At 31.5% G+C, this 19,920-nt stretch overlaps 1 protein-coding gene across 3 annotated transcripts in view; it reads left to right on the top strand.

Moving 5' to 3' along the window:
• Positions 1-1,212: 1,212 nt before the first annotated feature.
• Positions 1,213-19,920, top strand: part of LOC130899455 (glutamate receptor ionotropic, NMDA 2B) — a 216,533-nt gene continuing 197,825 nt past the window's right edge. For 2 of the 3 annotated variants that reach the window (XM_057809405.1, XM_057809402.1), the window contains exons 1-3: positions 1,400-1,465; positions 10,757-11,064; positions 12,645-12,935. In XM_057809405.1, coding sequence (XP_057665388.1) covers positions 10,923-11,064; positions 12,645-12,935 — 433 coding nt within the window. In that variant the 5' untranslated portion in view covers positions 1,400-1,465; positions 10,757-10,922. Of the gene's footprint in view, positions 1,466-10,756; positions 11,065-12,644; positions 12,936-19,920 lie in introns of all 3 variants that reach the window. The other variant, XM_057809403.1, reaches the window with a different exon arrangement.

Here is a 19,920-nt window from a genome sequence, read left to right as displayed (position 1 = left end):
TTTGTTTGTACATTTAGAAAAGTACTTTTTTTATGCAGATCTAAAAATTAACGAAATAATAAAAAAATGATCATTTGTATGTACACTTGGAAAAATGCTTTTTGATATACATCTACAGTAAATCGGAAAAGAAACGAGACAATAATATTATTTGTATGTACATACAGAAGTGTGATGTTTTATACACATCTGAAAAAAACCATAAAACGATAGAAATAATTCGTTCGTATGTACACTCAGAACAATCAGAAAGATTATCATTTGTGCCAACTTTCTTTTTCTTTTTTATACGTATTTGAGAAAACAACTAAATAAACGAAAACTTCTTATTTGTATGCAGACCCAGAGAAATGTTTTCCATGAATATCATAGTATATCGACAGTAAGATTGAGGAATAACCACGATATAATCGAAAAATTGTTAAATTTTTCTCAAAAAAGGGTTTTTGTTCTTAATCTTTGCTACTGTCACTTAGTGCTCTCAATAATTAACGACGTTTTTGCTCATTTCGAGTTGTTTAAATACTTCATGACAATTATTAAACAAAGGAAGGTACTCTTAATACCTATGTGGTTTTATTTTTGTGAGATTTATCGATAATCAAGTAAACAAGCTGGTTTTTTGTAATCCCTACTTAGCTAGTTCAGTTTATTTTAAATAAAAGAAGAAGAAATGTGTTCAAAACGTACACTTTTCTGCACAAGTGTTCCTTAATTTGTAGGTTAGGTTTTCATTTAAAATTTTCATAAATAGACTAAATATTTTTTTGTTTTCTGTCCTAAATACTAATTGAAAAAGTTTCGAAGTTTTTTTTTCCTATATAAATACCTTGCAGGTTTACACTCTAAAGCGACGATATTATATTTTCACTCATTAGAGAAACTGCAAGATTCGGTATATAGCAAGTTATTGAAAATATGACCGAAATTAAATAAAGTTACTATTTGGACTACATGCCGAAGGCGTTCAATTCTTTTACACGAAATCACCTTTGCCGTCTAATTTTACGAAGCAAAATAAAGCAGCACGCCTTCTTTATTGAATGTACCCTACTGCTGAACTTGAATTTGTGGCGTCATAATCTAAAATGATACAATTAAACTGAAAAAATAAAATAAAATTCATAAACCAAAAACAAAAACATTATCTGCGCGCAAGACTTTTCAGGGCGGGGGATGCTGTGCATTCCGCATTGTGAACACTTCGTTTTCAGTCTGTTTGAACCGTCTCATCGGTGTTCCACTAAACGTAACGGACGTTATTTGGATCAGCAAACTGAGAAACCGACACTCCCTCTTTTCGTAACAACTTTTGGGAAAAATGATACGCTTTCGGAACGGGTTTCTGATCCACGCGATAATACACTTCGAAATTAATAAATAATTCATATTAATGAGGGTGAGTTTGGGAAAGTGTCGATAGCTCGTTCAAAATAAAAACAAATCAAAACAAATTTAACTAGAGGTATGATTGTATTATGAATTATTAAGTCATATTAAAAATAGATGCTACTTAAATTTAGTATATTATTCTAAATAAATTGGAAAATAATGAGAAATTGTTGCATTCACATTAATATTTCTACAATGATCAGATAGTTGAAAGAAAGTTTTTTCGTTTTAGATGCGGCATTTTTGTCATAAATTATGTTGAAAACTGTTTTCGTTGGCGTTCAAATTAAATAATTGTTTATAATTCCTATTCAGCATACGTATGTGATTCGTTATACGATGTGAAACCTTTTTTGTTTCGATTAAACTGACTTTTTCTAGGTTAAAGTTATTAATTTCTGTTTTTTCTATCAATTCTGGCTTAAAAAATATTTTAATTTATAAAAGAAAATCAAATTGTGACCTTCTTTCTATGGTTTTTCGGATCATTTTTTGTAATTATGAACCAACAGTAATCCACTAACATATTTTCTTCTTCAAATCCCTTATAATGTTTTTCAAAAATTAGGAAATCTTGATGAAAACGCTAAGCACTCATACTTTTTAAGTTATTAGGAGAAATATTCGAATGTGGATTCAGTAAATTAATCTTTAATGATAGTTGACAATTTTTTATAAGTCAGCCATATAATCTTCATAATTTTTATTCTTTTTTTTTCGAAAACCGTTCGACAACATTTTGAGATTCCCAGCTGTTTTATTTACATATAAAGACTTTCAAACTAATGATCTCTTATAACTTTAGTTTGTCCTAACAAATATTCCCTCTTTTAGTTTCATATTTGGAAGTATTGTTCTCAAATATCGTAATACATCACCATTTTTGTTTAGCACCTTCACATAGTCCCAGTTTAATATGTAAACGGGGTATAATAATGATTTTTGCATCTACCAACGACTTTAATTCGGAGTATACTCTTTTCGAAAGAGCCATTCTATTCTGCTCTCTGGCCCTGCTGTCGGACAGACAAAGGAAACAAGAGTATTTGATAAATTTGCCTGGTAAACTCAATAAAAAACTGCTGTATCTGAGGCTGTTATCAACTTTTCATTGAACTGAGTTATAAAAATCTTAAAACAATCTCTTTTATTTTCTTCCACTGACCGAGTGAAGAATTACCATTTTCAAATCAAAACAAATCAATCATTGATGATCCCAATAATACTTTGTTCTTCCAAAATCCGATCCTTGTTTTAATAAATTGAGATCACGTGTTGAATCACTGGGTTCATTTTAAGAAAAAACTTTGGAGTAGATGTATCATCTTCATATTCACTTTTACTAGTAGAGTGTACTGATATCTGTGAATTTAACATCATTATTGTTTCTGAGGGTATTAGAATAACTTTTAAATTGTAAATAAGCCGAGGGCGCTTTTCATTGTGTAGAACAATACATGAATATTTTGATTGAAGCCTTCAGCATCTACTAAGCAGGCTCCATCCTGATCGTGTACACCACAAATGTAACAAAATAAATAAGAAAACATTAACATATGGCAACTTATCGATGTTTACGTGTATTTTAATTTTGTCAAATAACTGAAATTTCAGCTTTCAGCATAAATCATAAAAAGGCATATTATTGAAAAATTGAAAATAAACAAAGCAGGAGGATTAGACGAGATCGTCAATGAGATGGTATAATTCGGTGGAATAGACTACTTAATAGACTCCGTCAACTAATTGAGCTAATTTGGAAAAATGAACAAATGTTAGACGGATGAAATAGTGAAACCATATGGCCCATATTCAAAGAAGGAAATCCAAAAATGTGCGCTAATTACAGACCTGTCACCATACTAATTACGGTCAACAAGATTTTCACTTCCATCGTTAATACGAGATTATACGGAATCTCATCTTAGAGAATGTCAATATGGATATTGGCCCGAGAGACCAAAAAATAGATGCTATTTACATTTTAAAGGTCGTCACTGGTAATGAAATGTCTTATCTACCTACTTTTTACCTTTTTTTAAAAATCTAGTTACCTTATCAACATCAACATTACCAATTGGACATAATTAATTTTCTGTCAAATGATTGATAGTGTTATTGTATCAGACGAATTCAAAAAGTCTTTGTATCTATCAACATGAAGCTGACTGAACCGCAAAGAATTGAAATTCTAATAAAGATTGGTTGTGGAGATAAAGCACGTACGCAAAAAGAAGTAAGTACGTTATTTGATAATAAATACCCCAATCAAGAACCAATTTCACAATCCACTATAAGCAAAATTGAGAAGAAATTCAGAGAAACTTTTCATGTCAAAGACCAATATCAGAAAACAAACAACTAGATGTTCTGTTAGCCTTTCAAGATAACCCAGTTCACGGCAAATAGCATTAGATAATCACATGGACCATTCAACAGATCTTAGAAAGCTAAAGAAGAGAAAGTGGCATCCCTACAAAGTAAGTTTAGTACAAGAGCTTATGGAAGATGATTTTGATAGACGAGTTTTGTGAAACTTTGATGGAACAAAATAACAGAGATGCGATGTTTTTAAAAAAAGTTCTGTTCTCGGATGACGGTACATTTCTACTAAGCGGCCATGTCAATCGTCAAACTTATCGGTACTGGGCTACAGAAAATTCAGACTGGATGCAAGAGTACCGTACTCAATACCCAGAGAAAGTTAATGTTTGGGCGGGAATAATAGATAATAGGAATATTGGAGATATTTTTTCGAAGAAACCTTAACAGGTCCTCGATATTTCTTCAAAACTTCTTGCTTCCTGAATTGAACCGGCTGTTTCCAAACAGAAATGGTTTATGGCTGCAGCAAGATGGTGCGCCTCCACACTATGCTGTATTGGTGCGCAAGAATTTCTGTAAAGGTGTGTAATGTCACGTAGTGATATATAATTGTTTTGAGTTATAAACGAGTGATGGGTGGAGCAAAAGAATCTGCTATCTTATTTAAAGATGAACACGAGTCATCAGAATCTTCTCCAATTTTTATTAATTTCTATGTACCGCGGCCCAAGTGTAGTGAGGGAAAACATTTCCTACAATATACTATCATCCAAAATATAGTTTTGAAATTAATACAAGACAGGGTGAGAACATTATTTTCAATGTACTAATTTCTATCTCCAATAATTGCTCTAAAAAAGTGAATATACATTTGATTATCTTAAAAAATATTTGCAAATTAAATAGAATATTGATTCATACCATCTGGTCATAGAAAAAATATAGTATTGTACTATAATTACAACATTTTCGAAAATGTACTGTTCTAACGAGTACTAGGGCTGCTAGTTAAGTTATGGGATAGACAATTAAAAAAAATCTTTATAATTGGATATGGCTTGAATTGTTTTTCAAAACATTCTCCGTTAAGTTAACTTTTGTATGCACTTTTTCTATTCCGATTCAGGTTCAAAACCGTTTTTGTTTGAGTTGATGTGTGAGAGCTTGCATTCTCGTGGTGGAGGATGATTCATCTTCTGCGATTGGTTTCCCTGATTTTTTCGAACAATTCTGGCAAACAATTGCTGGTGTACCATTCAGTATTGACTGTTTTACGTTGTTGTAATGGAACGGTGGAGACAAGTCCAGTTATTTCGATAAAACAGTCGACCATTTGCTTTGAAGTGCTTCATGCTACTTTTGTCGGATTTGATTCGGGTTGAAAGACCAATACAGTCTTTTGTTTAGTTGCGGGCTCATATGCATAGATCCATGATTCGTCGCCTGACGTTTTTTGAAGCACTACAACTGAATTATTTCAGCATTCAGCTCAAATCTACACGAGCTTTATTTTGAGCAATTGTCAAATTATGCGGTATCCAACGTGAAAAAAATTTTTGTGTGGAACAAATGTCTAAGTATGCCTCAAACTCACAGTATGTCACGATATTGCTGTATCAGTTTACGCTCAGCATCGTTTGTTTGGCACAGTAGGCGATTATGGACGACCTTCATGAAATTCATCCTGTAGCGAAGTGCGACCACGATTGAATTCGGAAAACCTGCGAAACACAGTGGTTCGAGATGGTGCGATTTGATGAAGTCGATGCGATTTGATCGACGCACTGCTGTTGGTTTAATCAACATTGAAAGTCGTAGAAAACCATCGTAAGAAAATATTCTCGATTTAATTCCATTTTTTGACTAGGAAGAATATTTCAAGAATCTGTAAACAACCCATATAGTGATATTATGACAACACGATTTGATTACGTTCACCATTAAAAATGTCAAACTTTATGATGGAATCTCAGATTTGATATATTCACATCATTTTTGCCATATCTCAAAACTTAATTAACAACCCTTGTGGGTATTCATTTATTCATTTCCGTCGACGGTTAGTTTTTTTGAGAGATATAAATAATAAATTACACTTTTAGCTCAAGAAGATATTTTTTGCAGTAAATCTCGATTTAATTTTCTTTGTTTTATTAATTTCTATGTTTATGCCTCTTTTCAAGAAAAACCGACTCTTGTAAAAAACGCTTTAATAAGTTATATCTAAAGGGCGTCGGGCTACGAAGAAAGCAGCATAGGTAGTTCAACTTCTGATGTATAAGAAAAGAAAATAAGTCATGTTTTTCGTATATACTCGTAAATAATGCATAATACACAAAATAGCAATTTGTTTATAATGGGGTGTATAATGTGTCTTCTTACTATGATTTATTAACCTTTTCACGAGCTCTTTCCATAGAATAAGTAAACTTCAAAAATTATGACTTCTGGTAATGGAAGCTGTGGTATATTTTGAATTCCATTCTAGAGTATATTTGAAAAAGAATGAGTGCAGTTTTTATTGATACCTCTTATAGGGTATTGACCTGTCTGGTGCAATTTTTAACATGGTTTCACATGAAAGTTGGGGAAAATTTTAAATTTCGAATTTTGTATTATTTCTCACGACATAGTTCTTCATTTGAACACAGATTAATTCAATGGGGTTACATTCACAGCGATAAAATGGTAACCGCAACACTTTAACTATCTGTTTCGCTATTTGATTTACACTACATTTCTTAGATTTTGATGAAGTTTGTTTCTTTCTTTCTTCTTTTGAAGGATGACTGAACTATTTTGGAAACTAGGAAATTAGACAGTAGACTGTATTTCATGCATTTTATATCTAAAGTGAAATGTTCTATACATAAATCTATCTCGATTATAATTATGATTTGATGTATATTAAATTTGTATGAACGAAGTCAATATTTCATTAGTTTCAGCTGACCATCGTCAAGCCTCGGTTAATATAAGAAATACAGAGAGTTGCTTCCGAGTAGTTTTTGTGATGCTTTCAATTTTTTTGAAGTCCGTACAATAATTGAAATAGCTCTTCTGTAAGAAATCGCTCTTATGCCACTCCTTTTTTGTTTATTAGCGTAAGGTTCCTCCAATCCCGAATGCTAAGTGGTATTGACCATAATTACGTATTATAGGATTGGTTGGCGAAAGATTTATCTGTAATATCAATAAACAACAATAATTTGTTCATTGGGTAATATTTGGAAGAAATTCGAACCAATTTATACAAATGAAGCTGTCACCTCCTCCAAAATGAGAGGTAATTGAACGGAGACTTTATTATTTGAAAATATTAGTCAATAGACAAACATTCTATAAAAGGTTGATGAGCATTTGTAATATTGCGAAACTTCCTTTACAGAATGGCCTTTATCTATATCTGCTTCATTCAAATAGAAGTTTTTGTTGTCCTTTTTTCTCAATTATCTGATATATTGCTTCCTTTCACAAATAATTCCACCTTTCTCTAATAGCTTAGCTTTCTTTTCTAAACGAAATCTTATACTAGTGCAGCTAGGATTATATAATCTTAATCTTAAATACAACTCTCAATATATCCATTAAGGGACAAGTTTCTACCAAACACTATCGAGATATAAAGTATCATAAGGTTCTCTCCCGAGTCCAACGCTCTTCAAGTAACCCTCCTAATAAGTTCTCTACATACTCATATGATCTAACCATCTTTTGTGAAAATAATTCAACCATACGTAATTCAAATATTCATAAGAACGTCTTAATTTGGCTTCACTTTCACAAAGGTTTGATTAGATGTTTGTGCTTTAAATAGTAAATATCGCTTCTTAATATCTGTGTATCACGATCACAAGACTACACAAACAGAAATGTAAATCCTAACTAAAATAATCTGCCGATTAAAAGTTAAGTTAAAAGCTTTAATCCTTTGTAAGCTACTTAAATCATTAATTTTAAATATTTTCTCCTCATAAAGATCATACCTTATTTTTGGTGATTGACTCATTGGAAAATTCGAGATAAGAATTGAAAATTTCATTCCTATTAGGATAAAAATCAACTATTTCATTTGAAAAATTATAAAGCTAAACATTTGATAAATTCTCCAACACAGATTTATGAAATTTGATAAATTGTCTATCACAGATTCATGAAATTAAATTGGTATTTCCCCACTGGACCAGGAAGCTTGTACCATCATTTTATTTCAAATAATTCTCAATTTATACGTCAATATGATTTATATTTCATCAAATTATCAAAATGCTACAATTTTATAAAGTTAGAAAATGTGTTCCTAAACGATTGAGGATCGATTTGAAAACTCTAACGCTTAGTACTATCGCTTAGCAAATAGTATATGCTACAAAATCCACCGACACACATTCACACATTTTGAATTTGAATGTTTTACGTTGCTAGAGTTAAATATTTATCCTTTGAAATCCTTCGAATATTTTAGACTCCAGGCGGACGTGTGTGAAAAGACTCAAGCGGGACGGACATATCAACCTAATTATATTATTCTAGCATGTATTGCAAAGTATGTCAACTTAAAAAGGAAAAAAACTGAGGAACCGGCATCGAGTTTGAAATGTTGGGAAACAGACTATTCATTAACAACAACAAAAATAAGCTTTAGTGAATTTTTTGTATTCAAGTACTTTCCCAAAATAATAAAAAAAATACATTACACTCCGTTGCACGACAGCCAAAGATGTGATAAACGAAGAAATTGTATATACAGGACTTTAGAAACAAAGCATCAACATACATTTTATTATTCACAAAGAGATCCTTAATGGAATATTCTTACGTTACATGGACATCACGAATGTGGTGTTTGAAGTAACTAATGTTATAGGGAGGAGGACAATCGTGCTCAGGCTTACAAAAAGTTATCTAAGTTTTTTCTCTACGCGAGGATATTCTTATTTCGCTTAATGATGAAGCCAAAACTGCGGAATTAAAGATGAGAAATATTTCTGTTTCGGTTTAGAATCACAATAAAAATACTAATACCCGTTTTAATAGAGAAGATATTCCTAAAGAAAACTCAACGTTTACTGTACAAATCTTAAACGAAGTTGAAGGCCAGAAAAGTCATATGCTCGCAAGTATGTCAACAAAATTATAAAAATTTGGGAAAAAAGCAAAATACCAAATAGTATCACACATATTGAATAAAGTATACATAGTGAGTTTTATGTATGGAGCGCCTCAATTACCTCGAAAACGGCTTGTACTATTTTTATAAATTTTTGTGAGCCAGGGTCTTGTGAGACGGCCGGTATTATGACGGTATCTACATTGTTATCAGATCTTTCCTAAAAATAATGAACTTTGTTATCTCAAATGGATCACCCTATAATTTTTTTAAAAATCCTTAAAAAATACTGATTAATTTTCTTGTAATATACTCTATACCTAAATGCCATAATTTCGTTATAGTTACAATAAATATTGTACGTTTAGATGGCTACGATTGAATAAACTCGTTTAATTTAAATATTCCTCAATAATTTATGTACTAATACAAATCTCGTAACAAGGTCTAGTGTCAGTAAGTTAGTAAAAAGTTTAACGAAACTGGTGCAGTAAAATATTTATCCAAATCATGGCACAGAAAACCTACAACTGGAGACAAATACATATTTAAATGTTTGTGTCATGTTAGAAGTAGATCCACATTTGTGGAGTAAAAAAATTACGAATTTTAGAAAACATTCACTAATATTGTCCATTTACTTCAGTACAACAAGCCATGCGATTTTTTACACTTTGCAATACCTTTTGCAGCATCCCTAATTGCTCAAGTCTTCATCTCTGTGGTGATCCTATCTTTTAAATTCTAAATATTGGCAGGTTTTCTTTTATAAAAGATGGTTTTTAAGTGGCCCTATAGGACAATAGTCTAATGGATTTATGTCGGGTGATCATAGAGGCTATTCTATAAAACCACAGCTTCCAATCTATCTTCTGGGAAACACATTAAGTATTAAGGAGTTACCAGCCGGTGAGTCTTTAGCGTGTTAATAACATCAAAAGACAGCTCCCAATTCGAATGTAAGGAAAATTTGAATAAATCCAAACGTGAACAACAATTTCCTCTCTTCAGATGAGCCCCCATCTCCTACAAATAGGCCTTTCAAATTAAAACCTTTCGTTTAGAACTCAAATTCAGTTGAAAAAGCCAATTGTTATTGGTAAAGTCCTGATTTCTGACGTCGTAAAATGGATTTGACTTACTCAAAAACCCTAAGCTGAGCTGATCATATACCGTGTGGATACAATGCATTTTAAATCGATTTGATATCTTTTACAATTTTAGTTAAAAATATTCGCAGACCTTCAATTTGAATTGCATACAATCAAATATTCTTCACCAATGAATGACTGGAACCAGAAAGAATTTTTTTCAAGTTGTTACAAGAAGAATTAAATCTGAACTGGTGAATTTGATTCTTTTCCAAACATGATATTTAAAAAATCAGAATGTGACCAACCACGTACTTTTATGGATCACAAATATTAAAGTTATTATTGATGCATTAGTAGCAACTAACATCCTCAGATTTTCCCATAATATCATTTGAAATTTCTTTAATGGATTAAAACAATAACACGAACATCTTTTTTTATATACTATATAAATATCAAGTATTCTTCCTAATCCACATTATTTTAAACATCTTTAGGAGCACATGAAGTTGGTCAGCCCTCTGAAATATCCTCTGAAAGATTGTACGATGAATTTGAAGAATATTTGATGATTTTCTGATAAAATTGATATCTCTAACTCCATTAAGTTTTTGTGTCACTGAAAGATATTGGTTTTCACTGTTCATCAAACAACCTAATTCGATTTTAGACATTTCTTTCAAATATTGAATCAGCTGGGAATATTGTTATTCTTGCTTCCATGGATCATAGAAATTCAATCAAAATATCTGCAATATAATTATGCAAATTTATTTAGAAAAAAATTCAGTTTTTTATTTGAACGATCTATCGATGGAACCTTTAAAACTTCAAGCAATAAAATGTAGACATTAAAAATGAACAATTAAAACTTTACATACCTTTACGTGGGAAAATAAAAATCGTAAAACCATAATTGACTAAATATACAATTGAACTAATTTTCTAATAATATAATAAAATAATATTTTATCGAAAATTGTTTTGAAGAATCTTAAAAGATGCGGAAAGTAGTGTTTCTACAAACCATCTTGATTGTTTCGGTCGTGAGTGGCGGTCCAGCGTGGAAAGAAGTACAAAGAGGCAGTGGATTGAAAATAGGTACAACAGGCAACAAAAATTCCTCAGCTGTCAGAGGAAACGGTATGGAATTTACTTATATTTTATTGGAGATCTTTTAATAGGAAAAGAAGATATAGAAATTGCAATTAAAATTTAACATTATCAGATACAAACTATTACATTGTACCCCAATCCAAATCTATCTATTGGGATCGCAATTTTACCTGAGAATCTAACCTATTGAATGAGCAACCATTATTCCTTTCTACTATCTACATGACGTTCAGCCCCCAGAAATAACTCACTATCTACTTTTACACGTTTATACATTCAATGACTATCAAATCTTTTATGCCCTTCCAATAACCTCTGATTCTTGTTTAGATTCAGTGATCGAAACAATGGTAATGAAATAATGTGAGTAAATGAGTGAATCTAAGATTACATTAACCTCACTCTAACCAGAAAATCCCTTTATCAAGAGAAAAACTCAAAGTGCTAAAAACAAGCACAAATCTAATTGTTCCTAATCTTTAACTACCTGTGGCGTACGATCTAAATGTTATGAGAGATACCAGCTATCTATTTTCAAGTTAATCTAAAGAGCTTACTTTAATTTTGTCAGTATCTGTATCACTAGGATTTTAATGTTCAAATAAGCAGTAGACGCGGCAGAAGACACATTATATTGATTTGTCAAATAATTATCTGTATACTTTGTTTGCTCGAACACAATTCATGTTATTGATTACTCTATAGACTAGAATCATTCTCGAATCCTAACCAGAGACTTCCTTTCATACTAAATATGGATAAGTTTTGGAAGCTAAAGAAATACAAGCTGCGTTATAACAAATACCTATAAAAACTACAAGATTCAAATTAATTGGGACAATTTATATATTAGTATGAATTTTTTACTCCAATAGTTTATCGCACATGTTCTTGATTTAACCTCACTTGTATAGAAATTGTTATTATCTTAGCTAAAGTACTATGAATTAGCAGGCCAAACAGGAACTTTTGATTTAATTTTCCGAATGAAAGTCTGGACCAATTTCGAATTGTTAAAAGAGGCCATGTCATATCGAAGTATTTTGTTTCAAACGGTGTTTAATAGTCATTTGGTTATAATTTGATCACTAACATCACTTGATTGAGACCTTTGTACAAATAATTGTATTTCATCACTCTAAACCACCAGTCGTTAACAGTCCATGATCGGTATTTTTTTTAGGCTTACCATGATTTTTTGAGATGAAAATTGCTTCCAAAACCTTTTTCAGTACTGTTGAAATAATTACAACAATACAATAATTCAGAAAATCTCTTAGGAGGGCTGTATTTGTTTTTCTCGGATTTCTTATCAAAATTTACCACATGTTACATGAAACACTACTAGTGTCACTCTCAAACAAGTACTTGTAGTATGAGTTTTTCGTATCAGGGTTTATTCTGCCCACTGTTGTTAGGCAAATAAAACTGGTTTGAAGTTGGTTGGACCATCACCAGCAACTGCTACCAAAAAAATATGTTAGTCCCAATTAATTCGAATAGTTTATAATATTCTCCATATATGTATTATAATCAAAAAATATACTTCAAAATTTTTTATCTTCTTTTCCTATACAATATCGATCTTCAATAAGAAATTTATACAGGAAGCAACTCTTCAGGTATCAAGTTAGGAGGCAGTACCAGAGGAATGCGATCAACAACCACGTCTATCCCCGAAGAAGATCACATTTTTGCTCCCACCGCACCCAGTATAAAAACTGGAATTACACATCTTCATGTTGGAATTATGGTGCCGTATAAATCGTTTGGAGCTCGGGAGTATAATAAAGCCGCTAGTAGTGCTACCAGTTATGTTCAACGGAAGCTCAAGTTTTTTAAGAACCACGATATACAGGTGCATTTGGAAATGAAAGAAATGACGCCCAGCCCCACAGGTGAGTTGTATTGTATACTAATTGCGTGGAAGAGAGGCAGACGTAAGCTGTATTCTGTATTTATTTTGAAATATTAAATTAACTAGGTTACGAATAGGCCATACTTAGCTCTTCCACAGTTATTTAATTACCAAAAGTAAACCCCCACAATGTGAACTATGCAAGACACAACCCATTGTGAAACAGCTAATAACCGAATGCCCAAAATTTTAGTAAGTCTTAGTAAGACAAGACAATAACCTCAATAACACTATAGAACAAACATTTGGTAAAGATTGTAATATCCAAAATCTTTTTAAATAATCAAACGACATTAACATATTAAAATATAACCCACTCAGTGGTAGATGCGAACTGCTTAAAAAAAGTATTCTAAAAATTTTATTGGCCAAAAACAGAAACAACCTTTTATTATTTCTATTATTTTATTGTCTTCTTTCCATTCACTTAATCTTTTCATATTTTTGTCACCAATATCGCTTTAGATTTGAACGCTCTTTATTTTTATGTAAGCATTCGCTGCAATTTTTAATGGGAGCGAGCTTTCCAGCAGCATCAAACAATCGCATCACCCTCCTTGTAGATAGGTATTGCATACCTGCTCGTTCGAATTATTCACTCCATTAGCAATCTTATGTACTTCGATTCGATTTACTAAGTGTAAGGGTATGAGTTCTATTAAAAATTTCTAGAATAGTTACAGTGAATAATTTGGTGGAGAAGCGTCTCTTACGTCAAACCAGCCTCGTATAATTGTCAACGTATAATTATGTATCACTGAAAATTTCATTCAGTGAAAAGTAGAATGAAAGGTCCGTTCTTAAAATGGAGCAAAGATGTTAGGTGTTAATTTATTTAAAAGGAGACAAGACAAGAAATTTTAATGGATTCCCTTTACAACGAAAGTAAAAAATATGTTCTCTCCTTAATAGAATGGCGATGAATTTTCCATTATTTGAATTTTTGTGAAATAGGATAATGGAAGTTAATTGATAAATTAAATCACACTTTTGAATTTCAACCAACTTAGTGTTAATCATTAGGGAGAACCAAATTAACTTGACATTTTTACTAGGTAGGTACACACAGAAAAAAAATTTTTTATTACCAAAGACAAGATCGTTGGGTTTATAATGTGATAGATATTAGACATGGCATATTGTCTCGCTTTGGATGATCCTAAAATAGGTATACATATTGCTTTCTGCAGTGAAAGGAACGGGATTTTTTTGTACTATATTCACCTCGTGTATGCGCTCGCTGTCTGTCGCTTTATTGTCACTAGAAAATTTTCATGGACAAAGCTACATAATTTTATATTACATAACATAAAAATACAAAATAATGATTGAATTCAATAGTAGTAATTATAATGTATATAATATCTTACATCACTAAATGAATTATACCAGTCGGTAGAGTCTATGGTAAATAATAAGATCTTTCAAGCAGAAATACCTTGGTCAAACCTCGAAACTTATCGAAAGTTTTTGCCATTTTTATTTCAGAAGGTAACTGATGGAATAATTTTTTTATGATTAACACAATCGAATGCTTTAGCAAAATCACAAAAAACCGAAGTCGTATAAAATTTATTGTTAAGTGAAGTATATATTTCGTTGAGAACAGAAAACATAGTGCATTTATTAGGTAGGAAACCAAATTGTTGAATTGTCAGAATTTTATGTTTTAAAAGAAAGAGTAATGGACTTTTAAAAATCATCAATAGGATTGGTAATATTGCGATAGGACGATAAATCTTAGTGTTATTTTTCTCGTCGCCCTTGTATAGAGGAACTATTATAGCTGTTTTTAGATAACTCGGGAAAAGCCCCTTTTCAAAGGATTCGTTTATTAGCGAATATAAAACGTCAATCATTTCTTTCGGAAAACTCAAAAATAACTTAGATGATAATTCATCGATGCCGCAGGATGTCTTGTTTTGGATCCTGAATATGGTTTGCTTTAGCTCAAATCTATTTACAGGTCTGAAGAAGAGACTGTCAATGATTCGATTAAAAGGAACGGGAACAGAGAGAGGATCTCGACATGTGGATATTTTAGAGCTAATATTCTTACTAACGTTCACGAAATAATTGTTAAGTTTGTCTGGGTGGAGATCGATATTGTTTGTTGAACGCGATTTGTTTCTCAAATCATTGATAACAGACCAAGTTTCTTACGACGAATTTTTAGTTCTCGAGATGCGATTGATATAATAAGTTTTGATGGTTTTCCTATACAATGATTTATAGTTATTGAAATAATTGAGTATGTCAGGATTATCTGTGAACTTTTTTATATATAAGAGTGATCTCATATTCTGGAATGAAGTATGTGTTCCTTTCGTAGTCCACGATTTATGATGATAAGTTTTATGAGGCCGAAGAGGAAATGCTGTTTTTAGCACCTGATAATTTTGTCGAAAAAGTTCGAGAATGTAGAGTCAATATGGTCAGAAAGATCTATCCAATCATTTTTTAGACATAAGATGTGAAATTTTATGTTTTGTTTAGAGTGAATCCTCACCAATTGAGTGTGTTTCTTAAGGGATTTATTAGGTATTACAAATTCCGCGGATACAGCTTCATAGTCAGAGAGACCTGAACTAATTACAAAGTTATTCACATCATGGGGTGGGAAGTCGATTACTGTGTAATCTAGTAATGTGGAAGTTGTTTTAGTAATTCTAGTGGGTGAATCCACGTGCATATTTAAATGATATGAATCAAAAACATTTATAAGAAACTCTCGAGTGCCACAATCATCAAGATCAAGATCCGCTTGCAAATAGAGATGAGTTAAATAAATATCTGTTACTTTCTATGCAACATCCAAGTAAGTTGCATCATAACAATTAGATGTTGTTGTTAGATAATTATTGTAAAATTTGATTTATCAATAGAAATGTCATATTCTTTCTTGGATTTTATAGCTGCCAAGCTAAGGCCTTTTTCCAAGGAAGTGATTACTACCATTATGGTGTCATACGAGCCAGAAATTACCGGAACTTTCTCTATTGAGGAGAACGTTAAATCAGCAAAAATTTACTGCTAACGACTAACTTACCTTAAATATTTGTTAGACGACTTATTTTTTTTTATGACTTCTGCCCTGTTCGTTTTACTCAAATAATTACTGTTTGGTTTAGTAATCAGTTTGGTGGACGGTGGTTTAGAAAAATAAGTGTGGTATGTTGCGCTATCGTATTCCTTGACCTTACAATAATAATAAATAGGTCTCACAGTACACCACAGTAGATTTAATCTGAGATTATTTTTATTAATGTTCTTAGCGGAATCGAAAGTATTTTTATCGTCGCTGCCACTAGCAAAGAAACGTCTTCTTTTTTGGATGTACAAATGGGTTCAAAATGTCATGTGCTACAGACAAAATCACTTGAGTGTTATTTTGCTGAAAACACTGGCAATTAGTTGTATAGAAATGTTTAACTTAAAATTACTGAGAAATAGACTGGAATTTCGAGGCATCGCAGCGTTTTAAAAATGGATTTCTAAAATGGTATTTGATTATTTTCTGTATACGTTAGAGTTTCCACGATAAGCGTGCTTTTTCCAAAAATTACGGTGGTAATTGCACTACAAAAATCGACAAAACGTCAATGTCAAGATTTTCTGGTCACTATGTCAAAGAAATTTTTCCAATTTCCTCTCTTTTAGTTAATAATTGTTAATTACTTCTTCTATTCATAGAGATAAATCGTGACAACGTATAGTTTTGGTTATTATTGTTAACAACTCTTTCGTAGATGCAATTTTACTAGAAACATGTCCATTCTAGGGAATAAACTGTCCTTAAAATTAAGCAGAAGATTGAAAACCAGTTTAAAATAATTGTACATTATATATAACTATGTTTGGTAATATTTCTTGTCTTTTGGCAACACATATATGTGAAAGCAAAATGGTAAGACTTCAACGAACATACTGTCAGAATTAGATGGAAGATATCATTTATTTTTATTTTATTCTGTTATTTTATGGTGAATGGAATATTTAAATTACTAAATTCGGAAATAATTAAATTCCATATGTACTTCAAAATATTCAAAGTGTTTTTTGAAAATTGGATTCGTTTGATTCCATATTCTCGCATTCCATTAAAAAATTATTAGAAATATTGATGCATTTATGTAATTATTACAAATATTTTGTAATCGTCTGATTTTAATACAACGATATATTAAAACGGAATTCTGCCACTATCAAAACCATTTTTTCCACACAGGTTTCTTCTAAATCCTCCTACAAATATATTCGTATACGATGATTACTTTATCTACTTTAGTCCCATCACAGAACATATATATATATATATATATACGAACATAAAATTTAACATGAAAAATGCTATTCGTGAGGCGAATACGAACAGTTGTATTTCCGCATACTTCCAATATGGCGTATATCTCATTTTATATATTTTCCATATTTATATCATATATAACAAACAAAATTTTGTCTCTATTTGCTCAGCTATACCAGCGAATATCATTTGAATCTATTATTTATTTATATAATGCAGTTACGAGATTTCTATCCAAGAATGTATAATTTCAGATTTTAAAGAACGATTTGTATTTATCTAATAGTACTTGCAGCACTATGAAAAGTATCAAAGAGTCCCGACCTCAAAATTGATGTACCGGAGCAAGTTTAAAAGAAGCGATTATCATTCATATTCGCACGACAAAAATAATGAATTTTATCAGTTCACGCATTCTTCAGATCAAAAGGTAGCAAAACCCACCCATTATTTATTCTGGTCTCGACTGTTGGTACCGACAGGTTGAGGTGATGTATTCAATACATGTTATGATTATTTTATCATACAACAAATGTATAAACGAGCTAAACCGACCTCAGATGCTGAAAATAACAATAATAATTCCAGTGTTTGAATGGCCCATAGCTATTATACCTGTATCACTAAATTATTTAGCATATTGATAAAAAACTGAACTAAGAGGGCATCCATTAATTACGTGAGCTTAAAATGGGGGGGAGGGTGTTTAATGGAATCTCACCAAATCTCATTGAAACGTAGGAGGGATAATGTCACGTCAAAGAATATCATTGATATTAAAGAAAAATTATTGTTAAAATTCAGTCCGGATTCCGAGGTAGAGAACTGAAGCTGTTTGAATCTTATTTAGAAACTTGACAGCTGTACTTAAGCTACGACAGCTGTGCATCTAGTCTGATAGTGGTGAGCGATAGAGTCCCCCAGGGTTCAGTGTTGTGACCACTAGTGTTTCCACTATATATGAACAATTTTCCGGTGCTTCTTAAATTTCGATCAGTTCTATCGAAGATAATGAGATAATGATACATTCCTTACATCGTAACAAAAAGGGATAAAAACGTCAGAATCGAGAATCTAAATCTTGGTTTGATTCAAATAATTTGATATTAAACGAAGCATGAATTTAAAAACTACAAAACAAGGTACCAGAGAAAAATCTATGACATTATTGGGGATCACATTAGATCCCGGTATCAATTGTAGAGAACATATAGACTCACTATAATCTAAAATTTCATTAGAGCTTGCAAGAAGCCAATCGCGCTCCACTATGAACTCTAGCAGATGTTTTTAACTCTTCAGAAGACTGCTTTGCATATTCACAATACAAGAAGTCGAGTTCATTGTCGCGAACTTTTCACGGAATATGAGATTTTACCATTGCCTTAAATGTACATAAATGAAACAGTGTATTCATAGGGGTATAAGAAATAAGATAACAGGATAAGATTACATCAAACACAATATAAGTTAGACTATAACAAGTTTCCAGATTTGCAGAAGATCAAATACAAAAATCAACCACAGTCGGTTTTATGAACTTTCAAAGTAATTTTTATTGCAAAAATTTTTTTATGCCGTTGGAAACTATAAGTCTTTTAGTTTTTAACTTTACTATTTCATTTTTACATACATATTTTGTTAGAAATAATAATAACCGCTTGGGTCTACACAAATGCTATTATATTTATGCTAGTCAATAAATCGTATTTTAATTTGTTTTTCGAATCTTGTTAGAGTTTTCATTTATCATCAAGTGTTTAAATTTATTGAGATAGACAATGTCGAACAATGAAAATAGTTTCATTGCGGAAGTCAGTTGAGACATTAAACAGTGCTTTTCATGTCCAATATCAAAGGGTTATTTTATAAATGTCAGTCAATAAATGCTATTATCAAATGAATGGAACAAATAACTGTAGCTCCATATTCTATCATTTATCGCGTTGTACAAGTGGAAGATGTGTCGTACACTAAAACGACAGATAGTTAACCGAAAACTGATAAAACTTGACGATCCACACCAAAGATGTTAATCGACGAATAGTATGTGACTTTTATGAAGTCAATTTAGTGCGGTCTTAAACATAGAAAACTTGAAAACAGAATATTTATTATGTCGTATAGTTAAACTTCGACAAGAATATTCACGAAATATTTGGAAATTATCGGAACGGCGATTTTGATAGAAATCGACTTTCGCAAGGCACAAGGTACCAATAATAAAGTTAGTGAAGCCTTTTATTAAAATCAATTTCGTGGCTCTTCTTTTTTTTAATCTATTTCTAGTTGTTTATATGACTCATGTATTTCCAGAAATGAAGACAAAAAACATTGACTTCAATACATCACAAAATTTACGGTGTTTGTTGTATAGTTTAGTTTTTTTTTCATACTTGGTTTGTGTACGATATCCAAATCCAAAAGATTTCGTTATCGCTATGAAGGCGATATTCTATTTTTAAGGAAAATCGTGTCTAATATACCTGTAATTAACTTTATAGTTGATCCTCATAACTACTACTACTTTATAAAAAAGACAAAATTTAAGCAGTTGTGTCAAACGCGACCATGTTTCGATAAATCTATTTTTAAAGTCGACTTTATTAACTCTTTCAATACCGAAGGGACCTATTTTCCCAGAAAATTGCTAATAATT

The sequence above is a fragment of the Diorhabda carinulata genome, chromosome 11 (genome assembly GCF_026250575.1).
Source record: "Diorhabda carinulata isolate Delta chromosome 11, icDioCari1.1, whole genome shotgun sequence".
Lineage (NCBI taxonomy): Eukaryota > Metazoa > Arthropoda > Insecta > Coleoptera > Chrysomelidae > Diorhabda > Diorhabda carinulata.
This window is presented reverse-complemented; position numbering and strand designations above follow the sequence as displayed.